This window comes from Staurois parvus, unplaced genomic scaffold (assembly GCF_062004578.1).
Source record: "Staurois parvus isolate SC_StPar_1 unplaced genomic scaffold, SC_StPar_1.0 ptg000439l, whole genome shotgun sequence".
In the NCBI taxonomy this organism is placed as follows: Eukaryota; Metazoa; Chordata; class Amphibia; order Anura; family Ranidae; genus Staurois; species Staurois parvus.
Window position 1 is genome coordinate 1,250,752 of NW_028318235.1, and position 21,230 is coordinate 1,271,981.

The 21,230-nt window shown below is 37.5% G+C and overlaps 1 protein-coding gene across 8 annotated transcripts in view; it reads left to right on the forward strand.

Annotated features, from left to right (window-relative positions):
• SEMA6B (semaphorin 6B) overlaps positions 1-21,230 on the forward strand; it is a 1,127,599-nt gene that overhangs the window by 960,453 nt on the left and 145,916 nt on the right. For all 8 annotated transcript variants that reach the window (XM_089687856.1, XM_089687855.1, XM_089687854.1 and 5 more), the window contains one exon: positions 13,719-13,807. In XM_089687856.1, the coding sequence (XP_089543982.1) occupies positions 13,719-13,807 (89 nt within the window). The remainder of the gene's footprint in view (positions 1-13,718; positions 13,808-21,230) is intronic.

Below are 21,230 nucleotides of genomic sequence, written 5' to 3' on the forward strand. Positions count from 1 at the left end.
TTTTTAAAGTGTTACTAAACCCATAACAGTAAAATCAGTCTGTATATGCAGTAAAGCATGCTTGTTATATTCACTGTGGAACCTAAGGGGCTAATACTCTGCATTGTGTAAAAAGGCTGTTTGATCCTGACTTCTCTGATCTTCCCCTTCTTCCAGTGTCCCCCTCTTATCTCCTGATAAGACATATCAGGAGAGCAAACCCTTTGGCGCTATATAAATACTGTATAATAATAATAATAATGTATGGAGATACTCTGCACATGCTCAGTTTGGTGTGTGTTTTTTTTCCCTTTAGAAGAGTGCATGTGAGTACACAGGGCAAATCAGCACTGTCTAGATAGAGGTCAGGGGTTCTGCATCCTCCTAGAGCAGAAAGAAAACCCTCCTACATTCTTTAACCAGTGCTTCGCTGGAAATTGATAGAAGTCACAAGATCGCTCTAACTGCTGATGGGAAAAGGTATTTAGCAGTTTATAGTTACTAAAATGCAGGGTCCTGGGTTTAGTAACACTTTTTATATTCATGCATAATGTCTTTGAAAATGTCTTTTTATTATGAATGATGGGGCCACAGCCCCCTAGTACAGGTGCTAGGCCCTGTAAGGCCTGAGAGAGGTTTTAAAAAGTGTGTTGCCTAGCAACCAGACCCAAAGTAGATGCTAAGTTGAGTTGTTTTTAAAATGTAATGCACTATTCTGTTGTTTTGTCTGTTCCACAGCCACGAGGACACTGCTGGCTGTCATTTTCATACGGGTTTCTTGTGTCCACATCCCAGGCAAAATTCAGAGAGCCTGTGCCTTACTGCTGGCCACGATGGATCTAGTGACTCCTTCCAAAGGCTGTTATAAGCACAATCTACTTCTATTACACATGCGTTCGACCATTGGGGTTGATTTACTAAAACTGGAGAGTGTAAAATCTGGTGCAGTTGTGCATGGTAGCCAATCAGCTTCTAACTTCAGCTTGTTCAGTTAAGCTTTGACAAGGCCTCATACACACAGGACATTTAAAAAAAACTCTCCTAGAAGCTGTCCTCTTGGCAGAAGGGTTTTTGCAGAAAAAATGCCTGACGCTTGTAAAAGTATCTTTTACAAGCATTGCATTTAGGCGCGTTTACAAGCATCAAGCGCTTGGGCATTAATTCATTTAATTGGCCAGAATGTTTTGGCCATTGAAATGAATTAATGCTCAAGTGCTAAATGCATCTAGTGTTTAGATGCATTTAGCCACGTCAAGTGTTATTTCTGCCAAAATGATGCTGCTCCTGGACGCACTAGCCCTGGGTTTTTTTTCCCTGCTGGTAAACACTACTGCTACTAAAAGCTATTTACATGGAGAGCTGTTTGGAAGCCATGAAAAAAAATGCCTGAAGCCCCTAAAAGTGGCTGCAAAAACGCCCTGTGTGCATGAGGCCTAAAGCAGAACTAAACCCATCAATTTAATAGCTACATGTGCTTCCAGCCAAACTGTCAAACCATCAATGGTTGGTATCATAACTGATCACACGGGTAGCATCATGGCAGTTATATATCAAACAGAGGCCAAAATGGCAGTTTCCTTGGCTGAAAAGTAGTAGGGTTTAGTTCTGCTTTAAAATGTAATGTACTATTCTGTTGCTTTGTTCTTATCTGAACAGCTTGAGGCTCCATGCACACGAGCATTTTTTTTCCCAGCTCAAAAAACGCTGGGAAAAACTCTGGATAAAAAAATGCTGGTAATAGAATTTTTTAGGAGCGTTAGCATTATATTAGCATTTTTACAGTACATGTAGAAGAAGAGAAAAAAAAGTTAGAAAAAAGCTGCTATTAGTAGCGTTTAGAAGCATTTAGCGTTTTTTTTCCTGCTGGAAGAACTCTGCAAAAAACTCTACAAAAATGTTTTTTTTGTTTGGCTCCTAGATGCTGAATCTCAAAAAATGCTAATAGCCTAAAGTAGTGTGCATGGACACATAGGATAACACTATTTAGCTTCTAGGAGCAGAACAAAATATGCTGATGGAAGCTTCTAGAAGCTTCAGGCTCCATGCACACTAGTGTTTTTTAAGCTTAAAAAAACACTAATGTGCATGGAGCCTGAAGGTTCTTGATTTTGCCCTATAACTGATCACTGTTTTACTATGAAACATTTGTAAGTGCAAACTGCCTTTACACTCAATGTAAGTGATGCACTCAATGCCATGTTCATTTTGTTTTAACATAGCTTTGGTTTTCCCTACCATTGTGAAATTGGTGCAGTTGGACTATTCAAGTGGAATCTACATTTAATGTAGAAACTAATACCATTTTTTTGCTCACTTTTCAGACTTTGGTATAGGGCTAGAAAACTTTGAATTGGGGGAGGGGTTGAAAATGTGGCCGTTCAATGATTATTATAAAATAAGTGATTTATGTAGCATAGTCAGTTTAACAGGGATACATTCTTTGATGCAGAAACACACAAACTGTTGATGGGTTAGCCAACTGGATGATCGATCCAGATGTGTGGTTCACTGTGTTGAAGCACCATCAACGGACAGGAAGATTTAGTCCAGGTCTCAGATGTAGATCTCTGCATTGCTGGGGGAAATGCTGGCTTTTCAAAATTTGATTTTATAGGGCTGATATAAGAGGAGATGGATATAGGACAGATGATGCAGTCCCAAAGATCTAGAATTTTTTTATGAGATGGAAAATCTTTTCATGATTATTAGTTTATCCATAGTAGGGTTGGGACACATTAATGAGGCTCAGGTTTTGTTCACTGGCCACCTATAGTTTAATATTTTGATGATGCATCCAGTGAGTACTGATGTCCTAAAGTAGAGAGCAATGTTTGGGACTCCTGCTCCTCCTCTATTTTTAGGAAGATAATTTTTTTTATGATGTAGTCTAGGGCGGCTCTACCCCCCATATGAATTTCATATAGGTTTGTTATAGTTTTTGAAGGAATGAATAGGGAACAGTAATGGGAAGAGTCTGAAATGGGTACAAGAACCAGGGGTGATGACCATTTTTGATATGTTGAGTCTGCCAAACACAACATTTTCTGATCATAAGTTACAGATTTCTGCACTAATGATTGGTAGTTCAAAGTAAATATTTGGAATAAGTCAGAGGGGGATCTGAAATGTCAGGGTTTGACGTAGGGCTTTTGTAAGATGTTCCATAGTTAGTATATACAAGAAGGGAGATAGAGGACAACCCTGTTTGGTACCATTTTTGAATATTAAACCTACGTAATGAAAAACATTTACACAGAACCTAGCTGATGGAAAAAAGTATAAAGCTAAAATATTTTAACTGGTAGCGACCCAAATCTGATTTGGACGTGAGTATATTAAGAAATAGCCAACTAACCCTAGCAAAAGCCTTTTCTGCATCTACAGACACAAGGCACATAAGAGTTCTTGATGTTTAGGCTTGATGAGTCAACAAGAGAGTTTTAAGAGTATTGTTTCTTGCTTCTTGACCCTGAATGAAACCTACTTGGTCCATACAGTATGAATTAGCTGAGAAAGGAAAGGTTGGATATGATTTACAACCATTGTGGAGTGGTTCAAGGTCAATTCCTTTTAAGAAATTATGTGATTTGATCATTGGAACAGAGCACATGATGTTTGTTCAGTTTAAGAATAAGGGAAAGAAAGCTTCACGTGCTTGCAAATCAACAGAGGAATCTTGGGCAAAAGAATTAAACACTCTAGTTAGGTTCAGTGCCGAGTGTCTGTCAATGGGACCCATCTTGTTTAGTGAGTAGCGGGTTTCTCGTTTTGTTTTTTTGGGGGCTGGTTGGCGTTCATCAGGGGGACATTTTTTTTTTTTTGTAATAAAGGACTTGTCAAAAACTTGTGTTTTTATTTACTTTTGATTTTTTGGGGGGTGAACGAGCAGGGTTACTTATGTATCCCATACTCATTCACATGGAGGGGGGGCAGGATCTGGGGGCCCCCTTGTTAAAGGACCACATAAAACTGTTTTTGATAAAAAACAGTATTATAGAAGATAGTCGGCATGGATTTGCAAAAGGTCACAGTTGAGGAAATAATCAAAGACAAAGGAGTTAATGGGGATTTGTTTGGTTCTTAGACAAAGGAGTTCCTGAAGCTATATTTGGACTTTGCAAACGCTTTTGACACAGATGGCTATTGTGTAAGTTAAAATCTGTAGGTTTAAAAAATTCAGTTTGCAAAAGGATAGAAAATTGGTTTAAAGACCAAATTTCAGAGAGTAATGGCTAAAGATTCATACTCTGAATGGTCTTAAGTAGGTATGAAACAAACATACTTGGGTTTGGTTCGAAGCAGATTTGGCAAATATTACTAAGAACAGGGTGCCCAGATCTAAACCCCATTGAAGAGAGCTGAATGTTAAAAACAAGAGATGTGCACAACAAAAAATTGGATTAATTTGTTAACTCAATAATTTTCTTTTGTCATATTCATTTTCTAAATTCATTTTGTATATTCTGATTCATTTTTTATATTCGTTCTGAATCGATTCATATTTTTGAAACACACAGAGGTATACCCCTATCCTTGACAAGAGCTTGATATGGATCTCAAGGGGACCACATGCAAAAGAAAACAAACAAACAAAAAAAAATCTGTGTGGGATCCCAACTAAATCACATACAGTACCAGATCCTGAATTTTAGGTGGAAAAAACAAGGAAAAAATGTGTGGTCCCTTCCATAATCTATACCTATCCAAGGGTTGTAGTGGTCTGTTGGTGGGGGGGGGGCTTTTTAGAATCTGGAAGCCCGCTTTAAAGTGATACTAAAGTCACATTTGTTTCTTTATTAAAATTTAAAAAAAAAAATAGATTATTGCACAGAGCAGTCGCTTACCTCTCGTTTGGTGTCCCCTGCTGGCACTCTCTGCTCCTCCTCTTTCCTGACTGCCCCATAGCAAGCCATATGCTATGGGGCACTTGTGTGGGTGCACTCCTGAGTCGGGCTGGATGTGTCCACAGACACACACAGCGTTTCTCAGTCACGCCCCCATTCCTTCCTTCTTTGCTTTAGGAGACAAACACTTCCAATATGTCACACTGTCATTCAGCCCAAAGAGTATTCTAAAAGCTGCTGCTATCCCTGCTCTCTCTCTTAATAATTTGGGGCATTCAGGTTGCAGGGTATCTAGAAAACCTTCTTCTAAAGGATTCATCTCCCTCAAATCAATCTGCAAATATCGTATTGACTATCTAGATTCTTCAGGCCTTTGGATGGGTAATCAATTTTCAAAAGTCTGATTTCCAGCCTTCCCTTTGTCTAGAATATTTAGACCTAGTTAAACGTTTTTTTTTTTTCTGGCAATTGCCTCCCTAAAATCTCTTGCTTGGACCTTAGGATAAAAAAAGACATCCCTTGGTGAGATATACACCATGAGGGTCTTGGGCTTTATTGTAGCTTTATTCAAACTCAGTTCCATTCAAAGCTTCATCACAAAATTCTGTTGACCTGGAGCAAACACGCTGCATCTTATGATCTTTCTATGGTTTTCTCCATGCAAGGAACTCCCTAGCTTGGTGGATTTCCAAATCAGCCCTGAAAATGGGAAAGTCATTTCTTCTATATTCATGGGGGTTGGCAGCAACAAATGCCAGTCTCACAGGCTGGGGAGGGGTGTTTCAATCTCTTGTGGTGAAAGGAACATGGTCCCCAAGGGAAGCAAAGCTTCCCATAAATATCCTGCAATAAAACTAGCTTTGTTACTGGAACACCTTCTTCAGGGAAACCTGATCAGAGTGCAGTAAGACCGTTCTACAGCAGTGGCCTATATCATCAGCGGGGTACCATGAGTACCAGGTACCAGGAGTCTTTTCTTCCTTAAAGAAAAGGAGTCTGATTTTTTTTCCTGGGCAAATACCCACTGTCCAGCAATTTCTGCTGTTCACATTCCAGGAGTGGGAGCAGGTTGATTTTTTCAGCCAGGGGGATGGTCATCCTGACGTCTTCAGTATCCTATGTCAGGAGTGGAGGACTGCAGATGTGAACATCCTGGCCTCCAGGTTCAACAACAAATTATTCCTGTTTGTGGTCAGGACCAAAGATACTAGAGGACTTAAATCGGATGCCCTGGTAATTCTCTAGACTTCATTTAGGTGAATATATGTCTTCCCTCCAGTGTGGATTCTAACACGATGGCTTTGAAAATAGAGGAAGAGAAGAAATTGATGATCCTTATTGCACCGAACTGTCCCAGAAGAACCTGGTATACAGACATACTCAAACTTCTGGGACATGACCCCTCTCTTCCAAAAAGGCCAGACCTGCTGTCTCAAGGTACCCTGTTCCATCCTGCTACTCAGTCACGGACTTTACTGGCTGTTGAAACCAAGGTCTTGTCCTCAATCAGAGCCAGAAAAATCACTCTAATCAATCAATTTATTGATGTAATATATTTATTACAGGTACTTATATAGCACTGTCAATTTACACAACACTTTACATATATATTGTACATTCACATCAGTCCCTAACCCTGAAGGGGTGTACAATCTAAAGTCCCTAACCTACATTCATACATACAAATACTAGGGCCAATTTAGACAGGATCCAATTAACCTACCAGCATGTCTTTGGAGTGTGGGAGGAAACCCATGCAGGCATAGGGAGAACATGCAAACTCCAGACAGGTGATGCCATGGTTGGGATTTGAACCAGCAACCCTAGTGCTGCCAAGCGGAAGTGCTAACCATTTAGCCACTGTCCAGGCAGTGACATCTAAAGAATATAGGCTTTTCAACTCCAGAGAATACTCTGTACCTCATATCAGGCCAGAGCCTGCCAACAACCTGAACTTGACAAGAATTTGACCTTAAATACTTTTAAGGAGCAGGTTTTGGCCTTACCCATTTTATTCTAGAAACCTTTGGCTTTGCGTTCCCTTGTTAGAACCTCACTCAAGGTCTCTTATGGACCAGAACTTCGTTATAACACCCTGCACTTGCTTTGGATCTCAATTTGGAACAAACACTGTTTGTCATGTACAAGTCACCCGTTTAACCCATTGGTGACCCCCCTCCTTCTTGGGTGATCTCTCCTGCAAAGTGGCCTTCTTGGTGACTGTCTGTTAGCAGTTCTGTTTTTTATAATGAGCCTTTCATGATTCTTCACATAGATAAAGTGCACCCACGACCCTCCTTTCTACCTAAGCTGGTGTAAACCTTCAACCTTAATGAGGACAATGTCCTTCCTTCTTTGTGCTCTGCTCCCAAGCATCCCTTAGAAATTGCTCTCCATTGTATGGTGGTGTCAGAGCTGTCAGGGTCTAACAGCCATGACCTCTATCTGAACAACAAACATCTGGCAGTTGCTTTTAGGACTTAGGTCCACTATTGCTAGGTGGATAAGACAACTCATTGCAGGGGATTGTGCTCTCAAAGATAAGGTACCTCTAGTACCTAAACATGCTCACTCAAGCAGATCAGTTGGAGTTTTACCTGGTTGAAATCCAGGCCTTTGCTGAAGCAGCCTTCAGGCACAAGGTTCTTTCAGCTGTAGTCAGAGTTGGGTCTTTGACCCTTTTATGCAATATTGTGCTTGTTGAGCAACAGCAAGGCAAAAAGAAGTGGTTCTGTTTGCCTTGTTGTTGCCCAACCCTCTGTTACATTATTTGGGGACATACCAGAGTCTATCAATCTAGCCTGTGTCAGTTTAAGATAAAAGGAATTTTGGCTTCCCCTCCTGTGTTGCTGTATTACTTTGCATGCTTGCTAAAAAAACTAAGGTCTCACAAAATAGGGAGTACGGCCCAATAAAGCTTTTTCCACTGTCCAGTCATTTTGAAGGTAGCAGCTCATAACCCAGAATCAATGAAAATCTACCAAGTGTTCTGTACTCAGAATTTACAGTACTTGGAATATAGGTAAGCCAGAAATACTAATTTTTGTACCACCACTTCAAATGCCAGCTTTAATATCAAGCCTCAAAAACAGCTCTCCCAATGGCAAGGTGTCCAAGTTCTCTAACAACGAGCAATCCTGATTCCATGAACTTGACAGTTAGCAAGGTCAGTGAGAAATGTAGTGAATGAACTAGAAGTTATCATGGTTACAGAATCATCCCACATTTGTTTATAGTACATCAGCTGCTTCTGGCAATCATGCACACAGAAATTAGCACTAGCACTAGAACAGCAGGGGGCGGCACACATTTACATATACACAATGTTGGTTGCAGAAAAACAAATGTATTACTGCACATAAGAGACACTTGCTGGAGAAGTAAGCTGAAGGGGAGAGACTTGGGTAATGGGGATAAGCAAAACACACCTGGGCTCAGTTCACGGTCATTTGACTGAACATATGAAAACTTTGGATGCTGAACTTGGAGCTGAATCTGTCAAATCTGTTTTATCCTTTTTTTAAAGCTAATAGCCAAGGTATTGGCGAAAAGTGCATGAGGGGAGAGATGTACCAATGCAAAAAAAACCCTTTTTTTAAAAAAAATACCATTTGGCAAAAACCAGTGAATTTAATAACACAGAAAAGTGCAATATTAAAAATGTACTTTCATTGAAAACCTGCCATAAACCCTAAACCTGCCTGTGAAGTGGTTCATCTGTACGATATGAATAAAGTAGCATAGCAAAAGTGACATAAATAAATGCCATTAATTCGCATTTCCTGGCAATAATCCTTTTTTATTGTAAATAATGAGTGGGAACCCCACAAAATACATACCAGATCCATTGCATTATTTACAAAATAAAGGATGCTTGCATGGAAAAACTAACAAGTTTTTTTTTTCTATGTCACTTTTGTTGTACATATAAACAAAAGAGACATGTGGTCCACCATAAAATCAGACCCTTCTGATCTGGCAAGGAGGAACCCCGTGCAAAAACAAAACAAAATTTATTCGGGGCCCTCCCAAAATCCAAACCAAACCTTTCGGATTTTAACCACATGCAGCCCAGTCACTGTAGAAATACGTTGGCAGGGCGGCACGGCTGGGCAAAACCACGTTTTAAAATGTGTGTTTTCAAAACAGGTAGGGGGCGCGCGCAAGGCGCGCCGCCACCCTACCTCTACCGCCGATCACGACCATGGATGTCAGTCGCCGGGTCACAGCCGGTTGTTACCGGCTATGTCCCGGCGATTAGCGGCAATCAGTGACAGAGAGCACAGCTGCAGTAGCTGTGCTTTCTCTCAGTTCCCTGTCAGCTCCTGACACGCTGATCGGGACAGAAGAGTTTCTCTGTCCGGATCAGTGTGTCTCTGTGCAGTACACATCCCCGCCCCCTAGTAAAACACTCCCCCCGCACAGGTAATCCTTTCACTGAATAATAAAGTTAACCCAATCCTCCCCAGTGCCATTAGTACAGTGTCGGTGTTTTTTTTTTGCACTGGGGATGTCAGTGACCCCAAGTCAGTTCCCCCCCAGTGTCAGAATGTCCGCTGTAGTCCCGCAGTCCCGCCATAAGTCGCTGATCACCGCCATAAGTCACTCATCGCCGCAATAAGTCGCTGATCGCCGCCATTATTAGTATAAAAAAAATTAAAAATCCCAGTATCTTTCCCGCCATTTGTAAATGCTATAACTTTCACGTAAACCAATTAATTTACATGTATTGGGGTTTTTTTTAGCAAAGACATGTCGCAGAATACATTTTGGCCGAAATTTATGACTAAATTTGATTTTTAAATTTTTTTTTACTGGACATGTTTTATAGCAAAAAGTCCAAAATACTGTTTTTTTTCCTCAAATTGTCAGCCTTTTTTTTTATAGCGCAAAAAATAAAAACCGCACAGGCAATCAAATACCACCAAAAGAAAGCCTAATTTGTGGGGAAAAAAAGAAGGTAAATTTCATTTATGTACCGTATTGCATGACCGCGCAATTGTCCGTTAAACTAGCGCAGTGCTGTATAGCAAAAAAATGGCGTAAATTATTACCATAGTTTGTAGATGCTATAACGTTCACACAAAGCAATCAATATACACTTATTGGGATTTTTTTTACCAAAAACGTGTAGCAGAATACATTTTGGCCTAAATTTATAACTAACTTTGAGTTTACTATATATTTTTTGTAGCTGAAAGTAAAAAATATAGTTTTTCTTCCAAATTTTTGGTCATTTTTTGTTTATAGCGTGAAAAATAAAAAGCGCGCAGGTGATCAAATACCACTGAAAGAAAGCTCTATTTGTGTGAAAAAAAGGACGTACATTTCGTTTGAGTGCAGCATTGCATGACCGCGCAATTATCAGTTGAATTAGTGCAGCGCCAAGTAGCAAAAAGAGGCCTGGTCATTAAGGGGGATAAATCCTCAGGAGGGCAAGTGGTTAAGGATGCAAAAAAATGCAGTTGTAAATAAACACAAACAAGTTTTTGATATCCTTTATAAAAAAAAAAAAGAAAAATTGTTGTAAATCCAGTATCAATGATGATAATGTCACCTGTTGATGTCAAGGGACAAACCCATTAATATAGTGATCCATTCACTCATGCCTTACATGACAGCTCTCTAGAGTTGTCATTAGGTTTATCAAGTGACATTACCAACCAAATATGTCCTATCTGGTCTATAGCTATGGCAATATTTGGTCAATAATGTCACCACCACCCCATCTCTTTGCTTACATGGATGGGAATTCCAGACCCTACCAAACAGGTAAACTGTTCAGGCATAGATCCGAACACCCAAAAAGCCAAGGTTTGCTTCAGATTTGTGTTCAAACCATACCTTTTAAAGCAGTATTAAACCCAAAATCAAAACTGTATTATATTGCAGATTATCAGTGTGGTGGCACCATTTGTCTTCTTTTCTTTGTCTTTTCCCCCCTCTGTTTTCACCTACTGATCTGACCTTCACACCTTCTTTATTAGAGTGCCCACACTCTGGATGAATGAGCACAGGGGCACCTTTGGAAAGCAGCAGTGTCAGTCTGCGGAGGAGAGTGTTAGACGTATTAGCAGATTTAGTTACACTAACAAATTGAAACCAAAGTTCAGCTAATACTTTATAAGCAGTCACATCAAACAGTGTTTTTTTTTCTTTTGGGATAAAGGTTTTACATAAATAAATAAACTGATCTTTGTAAGCACTCATGCTTAGTGTCAAATGGTTAGTCTCATCTCTGCAACTGATACATTCTGCTGGGCTGCTTGTTCTTTTGAAAAACACTGGCTGTTTGAAAATAGAAGAAAGAAAGAAATGTTTAAAAAGAAAATTAATTCAGCTATCACATCCAAGTAATGTTTGCTTTTGGGTTAAATCCCTTTAATTCCTATTAGCTGATAAAGGCTTACATTGTCCCTCCCATCCTTTCTGGTAAATAAAATTAGTTGTCTGCATCCTCTGCTCTGTCTTGCAAAGGACCGAGACCAAGGTTAAGCAAAGTGGTTCTTTCTCAGCAAAGAAGTACTAGATTGTTTACATTTTTAAGAATATATTTATATTGTTGTGCCCATGTATGCAAAGAATCTGATATGACATACCCCTCATTAATGGGGGCAATTTATATGCATGTTGGTTATTGTTCATTTTTGTGAGCATTTTTTCTAGCGGTGCTTGGTTGTAGTTAAGGTAAAATGATGAGCATTTCTGATTACCGTAATGTTACTTATTTAGATATCTGCTTTTTATGGCACATAGGTGTAAACCCTCTTATTTTATCTATAGCGATGAACTATAACCAACTGTTCTAAAAAATCTTAACTATGTATCCTGTTGGAAAATTGAGAAATAAAAGTTTTAGAATTTTAGATACTACACATCTTTTCACAACTTGTAGGTTTTCCTAGTGTATACAAAACATGTGTTCAACATTGCAAAGCAAACAACAACCTATCCCATAACAAGACAGGTTTCATATTTGGACTCAGAAAAGAGATGGTTGTTGTGAGGTACTGCAATTTTGATTTCAATAAGCTCAAACACCTTAACCTCTTGCCGTCCGCCTGCTGTTTATAAACGGCAGGGCGGTGGCAGTCCAAGGTCGGGTTGCCGTTCCTAAACGGCACCCGCCTTTTCTAGCTGTGCGCGCTCCCTAGGAGCTCCCTGTGTCCGCTGTGTCCTCCGGACACAGTGAAACACCGATCGTGGGACGGGACCTCTGTACGAGGTCCCGGTCATGTGATCACTGATTGGCGAATCAGTGATCACATGCAAAGTAGTAAGCAAGATGTCACTTGTGACATCATTGCTTACTACGTGTGAAATCTGTGAATGATCACAGAGGTCACATGGTACAAGGCTATTCACAACAGCCTTGTACCATGTGACAAGCTGTGACCAATCACAGCTCACTCAGTATTTCTCAATGACTGCAAGAATGCAGACAGAGAGAAAGAGAAATGATTGCTTTTACATCCTATATGGGTGTAAAAGCAATCAGTGTAAAAAAAAAAAAAAAAAATCTTCATCACCCCCCACAAGTAGTACAGTGTCACCATGGTGACACTGTACTGCTAGGGTGACAGTATGTAAAAATAAAAAATTAAAATAAAAAATAATATAAAAAAAAATAAAATAAAAATGTAAAAAAAAATGTTTAAAAATTATAATGTTTGGTTATAAACTAATTTGGATTTTTTTTTTTTACTAAAAAAATAACGGAATAAATTTTGGCCAAGATTTAGGATGAAATATTATTTATTTGCAAAATTTTATAAAAAAAAAAACACTTTTTTTCAAAATTTTTGGACTTTTTCATTTACATAGTAAAAAAAATAAAAATCCCAGCGGTGAATAAATACCACCAAAATAAAGCTTTATCTGTCTCAAAAAAATGGTAAAAAATTCATATGGGTACAGTATTGCATGACCGCGCAATTGTCATTCAAAGTGTGATAGCGCTGAAAGCTGAAAATTGCCCTGGACAGGAAGGGGGTAAAAGTGTCCGGACAGGAAGTGGTTAAAGCAGCCTTTTTCAACCAGGGTGCCCAGGCACTCTGGGGTGCCTTGAGATTTCTTCAGGGGTACCTTGGCCAAAGGTCTAAAAATTGCCCAAAACTTGTATGCAAGCCAGCGGGTGGAACAAGCCACAGGTTTTCATTGTGCACCATTACAACCTTCTAGCCGCCGGCATCCTGGCAACCAATGACATCACCATGATAAGGAGGATATCGGTTGCCTGCTCATCATCCTTGTTTGACTCTCCCCTGCCTGTCTCTGTCAGTGCTTGGGTCACATTAGCTCAGTGATGGAGAAAAATGGAGGGATAAGAGATGCATTGGAATACTAGTCAGTACCAGTGTGTAAAAAGTGTATTTGCTTAGGAAGAATAAATCACCTCTAACATGGGGGGGTCTTATGTTTATGGATGTTGCTGCATTATATAAAACTATTAGAAGGGAAAGCACCCGAATGGGACAGACTGCAAAAACAAAACAAAAAAAAACCAATTAAAATCTGACAGGGGTTATAACACTTTATTACTCTTTCTGAAATTAATCAAAAGTTTTGCCTTTTAGTTCTACTTTAAAGTGGAGATGGATTAGTACCCCTGTCATTTTTTTATTGCTGACTGTGTCTCCTACCTGTCCCGCTTACTGTTATCACTGAAGGTGAAAAAAATCTAAAATTCTTCCCCAGAATGTAATAGATGGGAAATCTTCCAGTGAGGACACTAGTTCTGGTGACTGTGGTCACAACCAGAGATTCCCCTCACATTGGAGAGATTTCCTCTCACTTTATTTTTCATCTTTAAATAAACAGAATGGTAAGCTAGTGCCTTTTTAGAAGTGCCAATGTGTTATTACTTGTACCTAACTGGTCTGTTTCTGTTTTTAGATCCATATTTTGTCAATGCTGTGGAATGGAAAGATCATGTGTATTTTTTCTTCAGGGAGACCGCAGTAGAATTCAACTATCTTGAGAAGGTATATTTTATTGTGCTGTATAAAGCTATGTTCATGTGCTTTGAAAATTAGACCTTTTTTTTGCCCTACTATTTTCTACTATAGTAGGATAAAACATACTATGGATTCTTATACTGTACCGCGCTCCAATATTATCAACCTTTTGTGATTGACCTTTTTTGATTGTGTGAATTTCTTAATATACCACCTATAATCCAATCATTACTTACTTCTATGGTGCTTAGATATACAATTAACATAAATTAATTTATAAATGTGAATTAAAAAATTATATGTGATTATAACAAATATTAATAAAAAATTAATGACAAATTGGAATGTCAATTCTATGTGAATAAAATTAATAAAAAATTAATAAAACATTAATAAAAAATGGGAATGTCAATTATTTTCTTTGAATTTGAGATGGTGTTGTTATTCAATTTAGTTAATGTGATGAGTCTGTGTTCGCAGCTTGAACCTCTCCCTCCTGTCTCCTCTCCTCTCTCCTCAGCACAGCCTTCTCAATTGTGCTTTCTTCACTGGCTGCTTTGTTTATTCCTCCATCTGTTTTCTGAAATGGGATATTTCCTCTGGCAGTCAATGATAACAGGAGATAGTCGCCCCGGAAAATCCATATTTTCTTTAATATCCCATAAATGTGAACTAGTCCTTATACCAAATGTACTGACACCTTCTGTAAGCTTCGCCCCCGCAGCAATTATCAGAAGTTTGGTAGCTGAGCTCCAGCTACAGAAACATTGAGTGAGTATGAGGCAGTCTTTTGGCTTCTACTGTGAGCTGAGGGTCAATCAGTCTTCTCAGGCTCCTTTCTGTTCTCCAGAGAACAGAGAACAGAGAACAGAAAGGAGCCTGAGAAGACTGATTGACCCTCAGCTCACAGTAGAAGCCAAAAGACTGCCTCATACTCACTCAATGTTTCTGTAGCTGGAGCTCAGCTACCAAACTTCTGATAACACTGTTCAACAGGTAAAAAGTTTTGGGCATAAAATTATCTAATCTTACATAATTTTGGGGTGCTGAAAACAAAAATGACCCTAAAAAATGTTGATTGGCTCTAGTTTCCATGATATATTCACCCATCTAATGACGTAAGCCATTCAAAATTATGATGCAACTTCAGCTGCATATTGCGCAATTGATACTGGTGACCAATAGAAAATTGCATGTATACTGAGATGATGCAATATTAGCCTTTAATTGCATCACTTCACTGCATAAAAGCTGCAGTATCTGTAGCTGATTGTAGTTCGACAGCGTCTTTACATTTCGTTTTATGCTTATATAGGCTACTCAGTAATGCCTCGAACTTGTGTGAATAAAGCAGATAATTTCTGCTATATCTGCGGTGAAATAACTTTTATCTCACAAAAAAGGAGGATAACAGGAATGATTAAGAAAGCCTACAACTTGTATTTTGGCTGCAAGATAGGAGACCAGGACAAGAGCTGGGCACCACATATATGCTGCAATTCTTGTGGGACGGCACTGGAGCAATGGTTGAATGGAAAAAAGGCATCTATGCTAGAGATGAGCGAATCGAACTTGGCGAAGTGGAATTCGTTTCGAATATTAGGAAAAATTCGATTCGCACCGAATCCAAATTTTAGCAAACTTCGGGTGCACGAATCGAATTTTCCCCGATCAGCCGGCAAAAAGTGTCACTGCAGAGAGCTCCGCTATTTCTGACAGTTCTGACAGTTCATTTACAGCGGTTGAAACATTGTATCTATTTGTTTCCATTTAGGATACAGATGTTTTTATTCGGAAATAAATAGATACAATGTTTCAACCGCTGTAAATGTGAAGGAACTGTCAGAGAACTGTCAGAAATAGCGGAGCTCTCTGCAGATTCACTTTTTGCTGTACTGGAATTCTTCTTCTTTTCATTCTTCTTCTTCTTTTCATTCTTCTTCTTCTTCTTTTCATTCTCTTCTTCTTCTTTTCATTCTTCTTCTTTTCATTCTTCTTCTTCTTTTCATTCTTCTTTTCATTCTTCTTCTTCTTCTTTTCATTCTTCTTTTCATTCTTCTCATTCTTCTTTTCATTCTTCTTTTCATTCTTCTTCTCATTCTTCTTCTCATTCTTCTTTTCATTCTTCTTTTCATTCTTCTTCTTCTTCTTTTCATTCTTCTTCTTCTTCTTCTTTTCATTCTTCTTTTCATTCTTCTTTTCATTCTTCTTCTTCTTTTCATTCTTCTTTTCATTCTTCTTCTTTTCATTCTTCTTCTTCTTCTTTTCATTCTTCTCATTCTTCTTTTCATTCTTCTCATTCTTCTTTTCATTCTTCTTCTTCTTCTTTTCATTCTTCTTTTCCTTCTTCTTCTTCTTCTTCTTCTTCTTCTTTTCATTCTTCTTCTTCTTTTCATTCTTCTTTTCATTCTTCTTCTTCTTTTCATTCTTCTTCTTCTTCTTCTTTTCATTCTTCTTTTCATTCTTCTTCTTCTTCTTTTCATTCTTCTTCTTTTCATTCTTCTTTTCATTCTTCTTCTTTTCATTCTTCTTCTTCTTCTTTTCATTCTTCTTTTCATTCTTCTTCTTCTTTTCATTCTTCTTTTCATTCTTCTCATTCTTCTTTTCATTCTTCTTCTTCTTTTCATTCTTCTTTTCATTATTATTCTTCTTCTTCTTCTTCTTCTTTTCATTCTTCTTCTTCTTCTTCTTTTCATTCTTCTTCTTCTTCTTTTCATTCTTCTTTTCATTCTTCTCATTCTTCTTTTCATTCTTCTTTTCATTCTTCTTCTCATTCTTCTTTTCATTCTTCTTCTTCTTCTTTTCATATTTCTTTTCATTCTTCTCATTCTTCTTTTCATTCTTCTTTTCATTCTTCTTTTCATTCTTCTCATTCTTCTTTTCATTCTTCTTTTCATTCTTCTTCTCATTCTTCTTTCCATTTTTCCCTTCTTCTTTTCATTCTTCTTCTTCTTCTTTTCATTCTTCTTCTTCTTTTCATTCTTCTTTTCATTCTTCTTCTTCTTTTCATTCTTCTTCTTCTTCTTTTCATTCTTCTTTTCATTCTTCTTCTTCTTCTTTTCATTCTTCTTCTTCTTCTTTTCATTCTTCTTTTCATTCTTCTTCTTCTTCTTCATCTTCTTCGTCGTGCCCCGTGACTGCCCAAATGAGTGAAGTGTGCGGTGATTCTAAGATCGACGGCACTCATCTGCATGTCATACTGACTGTCAGTATTATTTCTCTTCCCCAGCAGACTCCAAGGGCATTTAAATTAAAGGTACAGTGTTCTGCACTAATATAAAGGCTCTCTGAAGCCTAGAAACCCTTTTAATAAGTTAAATTCGCAGCGAATAAATTCGCATCGAATCGAATTTCTCCCGCAAATTCGGCGAATCAGCCGAATCGAATTTTTTAATAATTCGCTCATCTCTAATCTATGCCTTTCGCTGTGCCAATGATTTGGAGAGAGCCAACAGATCATGTTAGTAATTGTTACTTTTGTATGGTGCCTCCAATTGTAAAAGGGCTAAATAAGAAGAAAACGTTATCTGTGCACTATCCAAATATTCCATCGGCAATACGTCCAGTTCCTCATGGAAAGGGGCTACCAATTCCTAAAGCACCAGAATCCTTCGTGGTTGAGTCAAGTGAGGAAGAACCTGAAGCGTGTAGTCACGTGCAGTTGTAAGAGATAGCCCTTTCCTCGAATACAAGAGAAAAGCCAAGAGAAGCAAAACCGACACAAACTGAAGACAAAACTAGTGAGAATCCTAAGTATTAAAATGATTCAACTTAGCTTATGGCTATAATTTTTTCTTGGTAATCCTATGCAATATATTATGCCATTTAGGCTTTGTTATGTAGTCAATATCACTTGCTTTATATTTGTGGAAAGACATCTATCTATATAATTATTGTGCATTATGTAGTCATTACGCCTATAGTAGAAAACTTTCCGTTTACAGAAAAACTAGAGCCAATTGACAAATTTCATTGTTATATTTGAACTCAGAATGTGAAATTCATTAAGAAATGGATCCTTTTGTTTCCAAAACTGGCAAAAGATAAAAATTTGTTGAACAGTGTAATTGCTGCGGGGGTGAAGCTTACAGAAGGTGTCAGTACATTTGGTATAAGGACTAGTTCACATTTATGGGATATTAAAGAAAATATGGATTTTCCGGGGCGACTATCTCCTGTTATCATTGACTGCCAGAGGAAATATCCCATTTCAGAAAACAGATGGAGGAATAAACAAAGCAGCCAGTGAAGAAAGCACAATTGAGAAGGCTGTGCTGAGGAGAGAGGAGAGGAGACAGGAGGGAGAGGTTCAAGCTGCGAACACAGACTCATCACATTAACTAAATTGAATAACAACACCATCTCAAATTCAAAGAAAATAATTGACATTCCCATTTTTTATTAATGTTTTATTAATTTTTTATTAATTTTATTCACATAGAATTGACATTCCAATTTGTCATTAATTTTTTATTAATATTTGTTATAATCACATATAATTTTTTAATTCACATTTTAATTCACATTCTTCTTCTTTTCATTCTTCTTCTTCTTCTTCTTTTCATTCTTCTTTTCATTCTTCTTTTCATTCTTCTTCTTCTTTTCATTCTTCTTTTCATTCTTCTTCTTTTCATTCTTCTTCTTCTTCTTTTCATTCTTCTCATTCTTCTTTTCATTCTTCTCATTCTTCTTTTCATTCTTCTTCTTCTTCTTTTCATTCTTCTTTTCCTTCTTCTTCTTCTTCTTCTTCTTTTCATTCTTCTTCTTCTTTTCATTCTTCTTTTCATTCTTCTTCTTCTTTTCATTCTTCTTCTTCTTCTTCTTTTCATTCTTCTTTTCATTCTTCTTCTTCTTCTTTTCATTCTTCTTCTTTTCATTCTTCTTTTCATTCTTCTTCTTTTCATTCTTCTTCTTCTTCTTTTCATTCTTCTTTTCATTCTTCTTCTTCTTTTCATTCTTCTTTTCATTCTTCTCATTCTTCTTTTCATTCTTCTTCTTCTTTTCATTCTTCTTTTCATTATTATTCTTCTTCTTCTTCTTCTTCTTTTCATTCTTCTTCTTCTTCTTCTTTTCATTCTTCTTCTTCTTCTTTTCATTCTTCTTTTCATTCTTCTCATTCTTCTTTTCATTCTTCTTTTCATTCTTCTTCTCATTCTTCTTTTCATTCTTCTTCTTCTTCTTTTCATATTTCTTTTCATTCTTCTCATTCTTCTTTTCATTCTTCTTTTCATTCTTCTTTTCATTCTTCTCATTCTTCTTTTCATTCTTCTTTTCATTCTTCTTTTCATTCTTCTTCTCATTCTTCTTTCCATTTTTCCCTTCTTCTTTTCATTCTTCTTCTTCTTCTTTTCATTCTTCTTCTTCTTTTCATTCTTCTTTTCATTCTTCTTCTTCTTTTCATTCTTCTTCTTCTTCTTTTCATTCTTCTTTTCATTCTTCTTCTTCTTCTTTTCATTCTTCTTCTTCTTCTTTTCATTCTTCTTTTCATTCTTCTTCTTCTTCTTCATCTTCTTCGTCGTGCCCCGTGACTGCCCAAATGAGTGAAGTGTGCGGTGATTCTAAGATCGACGGCACTCATCTGCATGTCATACTGACTGTCAGTATTATTTCTCTTCCCCAGCAGACTCCAAGGGCATTTAAATTAAAGGTACAGTGTTCTGCACTAATATAAAGGCTCTCTGAAGCCTAGAAACCCTTTTAATAAGTTAAATTCGCAGCGAATAAATTCGCATCGAATCGAATTTCTCCCGCAAATTCGGCGAATCAGCCGAATCGAATTTTTTAATAATTCGCTCATCTCTAATCTATGCCTTTCGCTGTGCCAATGATTTGGAGAGAGCCAACAGATCATGTTAGTAATTGTTACTTTTGTATGGTGCCTCCAATTGTAAAAGGGCTAAATAAGAAGAAAACGTTATCTGTGCACTATCCAAATATTCCATCGGCAATACGTCCAGTTCCTCATGGAAAGGGGCTACCAATTCCTAAAGCACCAGAATCCTTCGTGGTTGAGTCAAGTGAGGAAGAACCTGAAGCGTGTAGTCACGTGCAGTTGTAAGAGATAGCCCTTTCCTCGAATACAAGAGAAAAGCCAAGAGAAGCAAAACCGACACAAACTGAAGACAAAACTAGTGAGAATCCTAAGTATTAAAATGATTCAACTTAGCTTATGGCTATAATTTTTTCTTGGTAATCCTATGCAATATATTATGCCATTTAGGCTTTGTTATGTAGTCAATATCACTTGCTTTATATTTGTGGAAAGACATCTATCTATATAATTATTGTGCATTATGTAGTCATTACGCCTATAGTAGAAAACTTTCCGTTTACAGAAAAACTAGAGCCAATTGACAAATTTCATTGTTATATTTGAACTCAGAATGTGAAATTCATTAAGAAATGGATCCTTTTGTTTCCAAAACTGGCAAAAGATAAAAATTTGTTGAACAGTGTAATTGCTGCGGGGGTGAAGCTTACAGAAGGTGTCAGTACATTTGGTATAAGGACTAGTTCACATTTATGGGATATTAAAGAAAATATGGATTTTCCGGGGCGACTATCTCCTGTTATCATTGACTGCCAGAGGAAATATCCCATTTCAGAAAACAGATGGAGGAATAAACAAAGCAGCCAGTGAAGAAAGCACAATTGAGAAGGCTGTGCTGAGGAGAGAGGAGAGGAGACAGGAGGGAGAGGTTCAAGCTGCGAACACAGACTCATCACATTAACTAAATTGAATAACAACACCATCTCAAATTCAAAGAAAATAATTGACATTCCCATTTTTTATTAATGTTTTATTAATTTTTTATTAATTTTATTCACATAGAATTGACATTCCAATTTGTCATTAATTTTTTATTAATATTTGTTATAATCACATATAATTTTTTAATTCACATTTATAAATTAATTTATGTTAATTGTATATCTAAGCACCATAGAAGTAAGTAATGATTGGATTATAGGTGGTATATTAAGAAATTCACACAATCAAAAAAGGTCAATCACAAAAGGTTGATAATATTGGAGCGCGGTACAGTATAAGAATCCATAGTTTATATTTATACACCTAGAGAGGGTGTAATTAGTGCCTAGCGATCTAATATTTAATAAATATTCACTTAAGCACACAATTAATACTAATAATAGAGTAAGTTAACTCCTGGTGGCTCACAAAAAACTATTCTATTAAAAGGATAAAACATACTACTACTGTTGATTTTGTTTGGACCTTTGGTTTGAGGGTAGTAAACAGAAGGAAGCTGCTTAGTTAAATCTGTAATGTATCTTTGGGTTCAGGGGCCTTGTCCTATCCCCTGCACAGTGTACAGTGCCTGGAACAGTGGAACAGCTACTTCATGAGAAACATCCATGATTGGTTTCAAAGGTTGCAAAAACTGTGGGGTGCATCTAACAGTCATCATGTACACACACTACTCCTGGT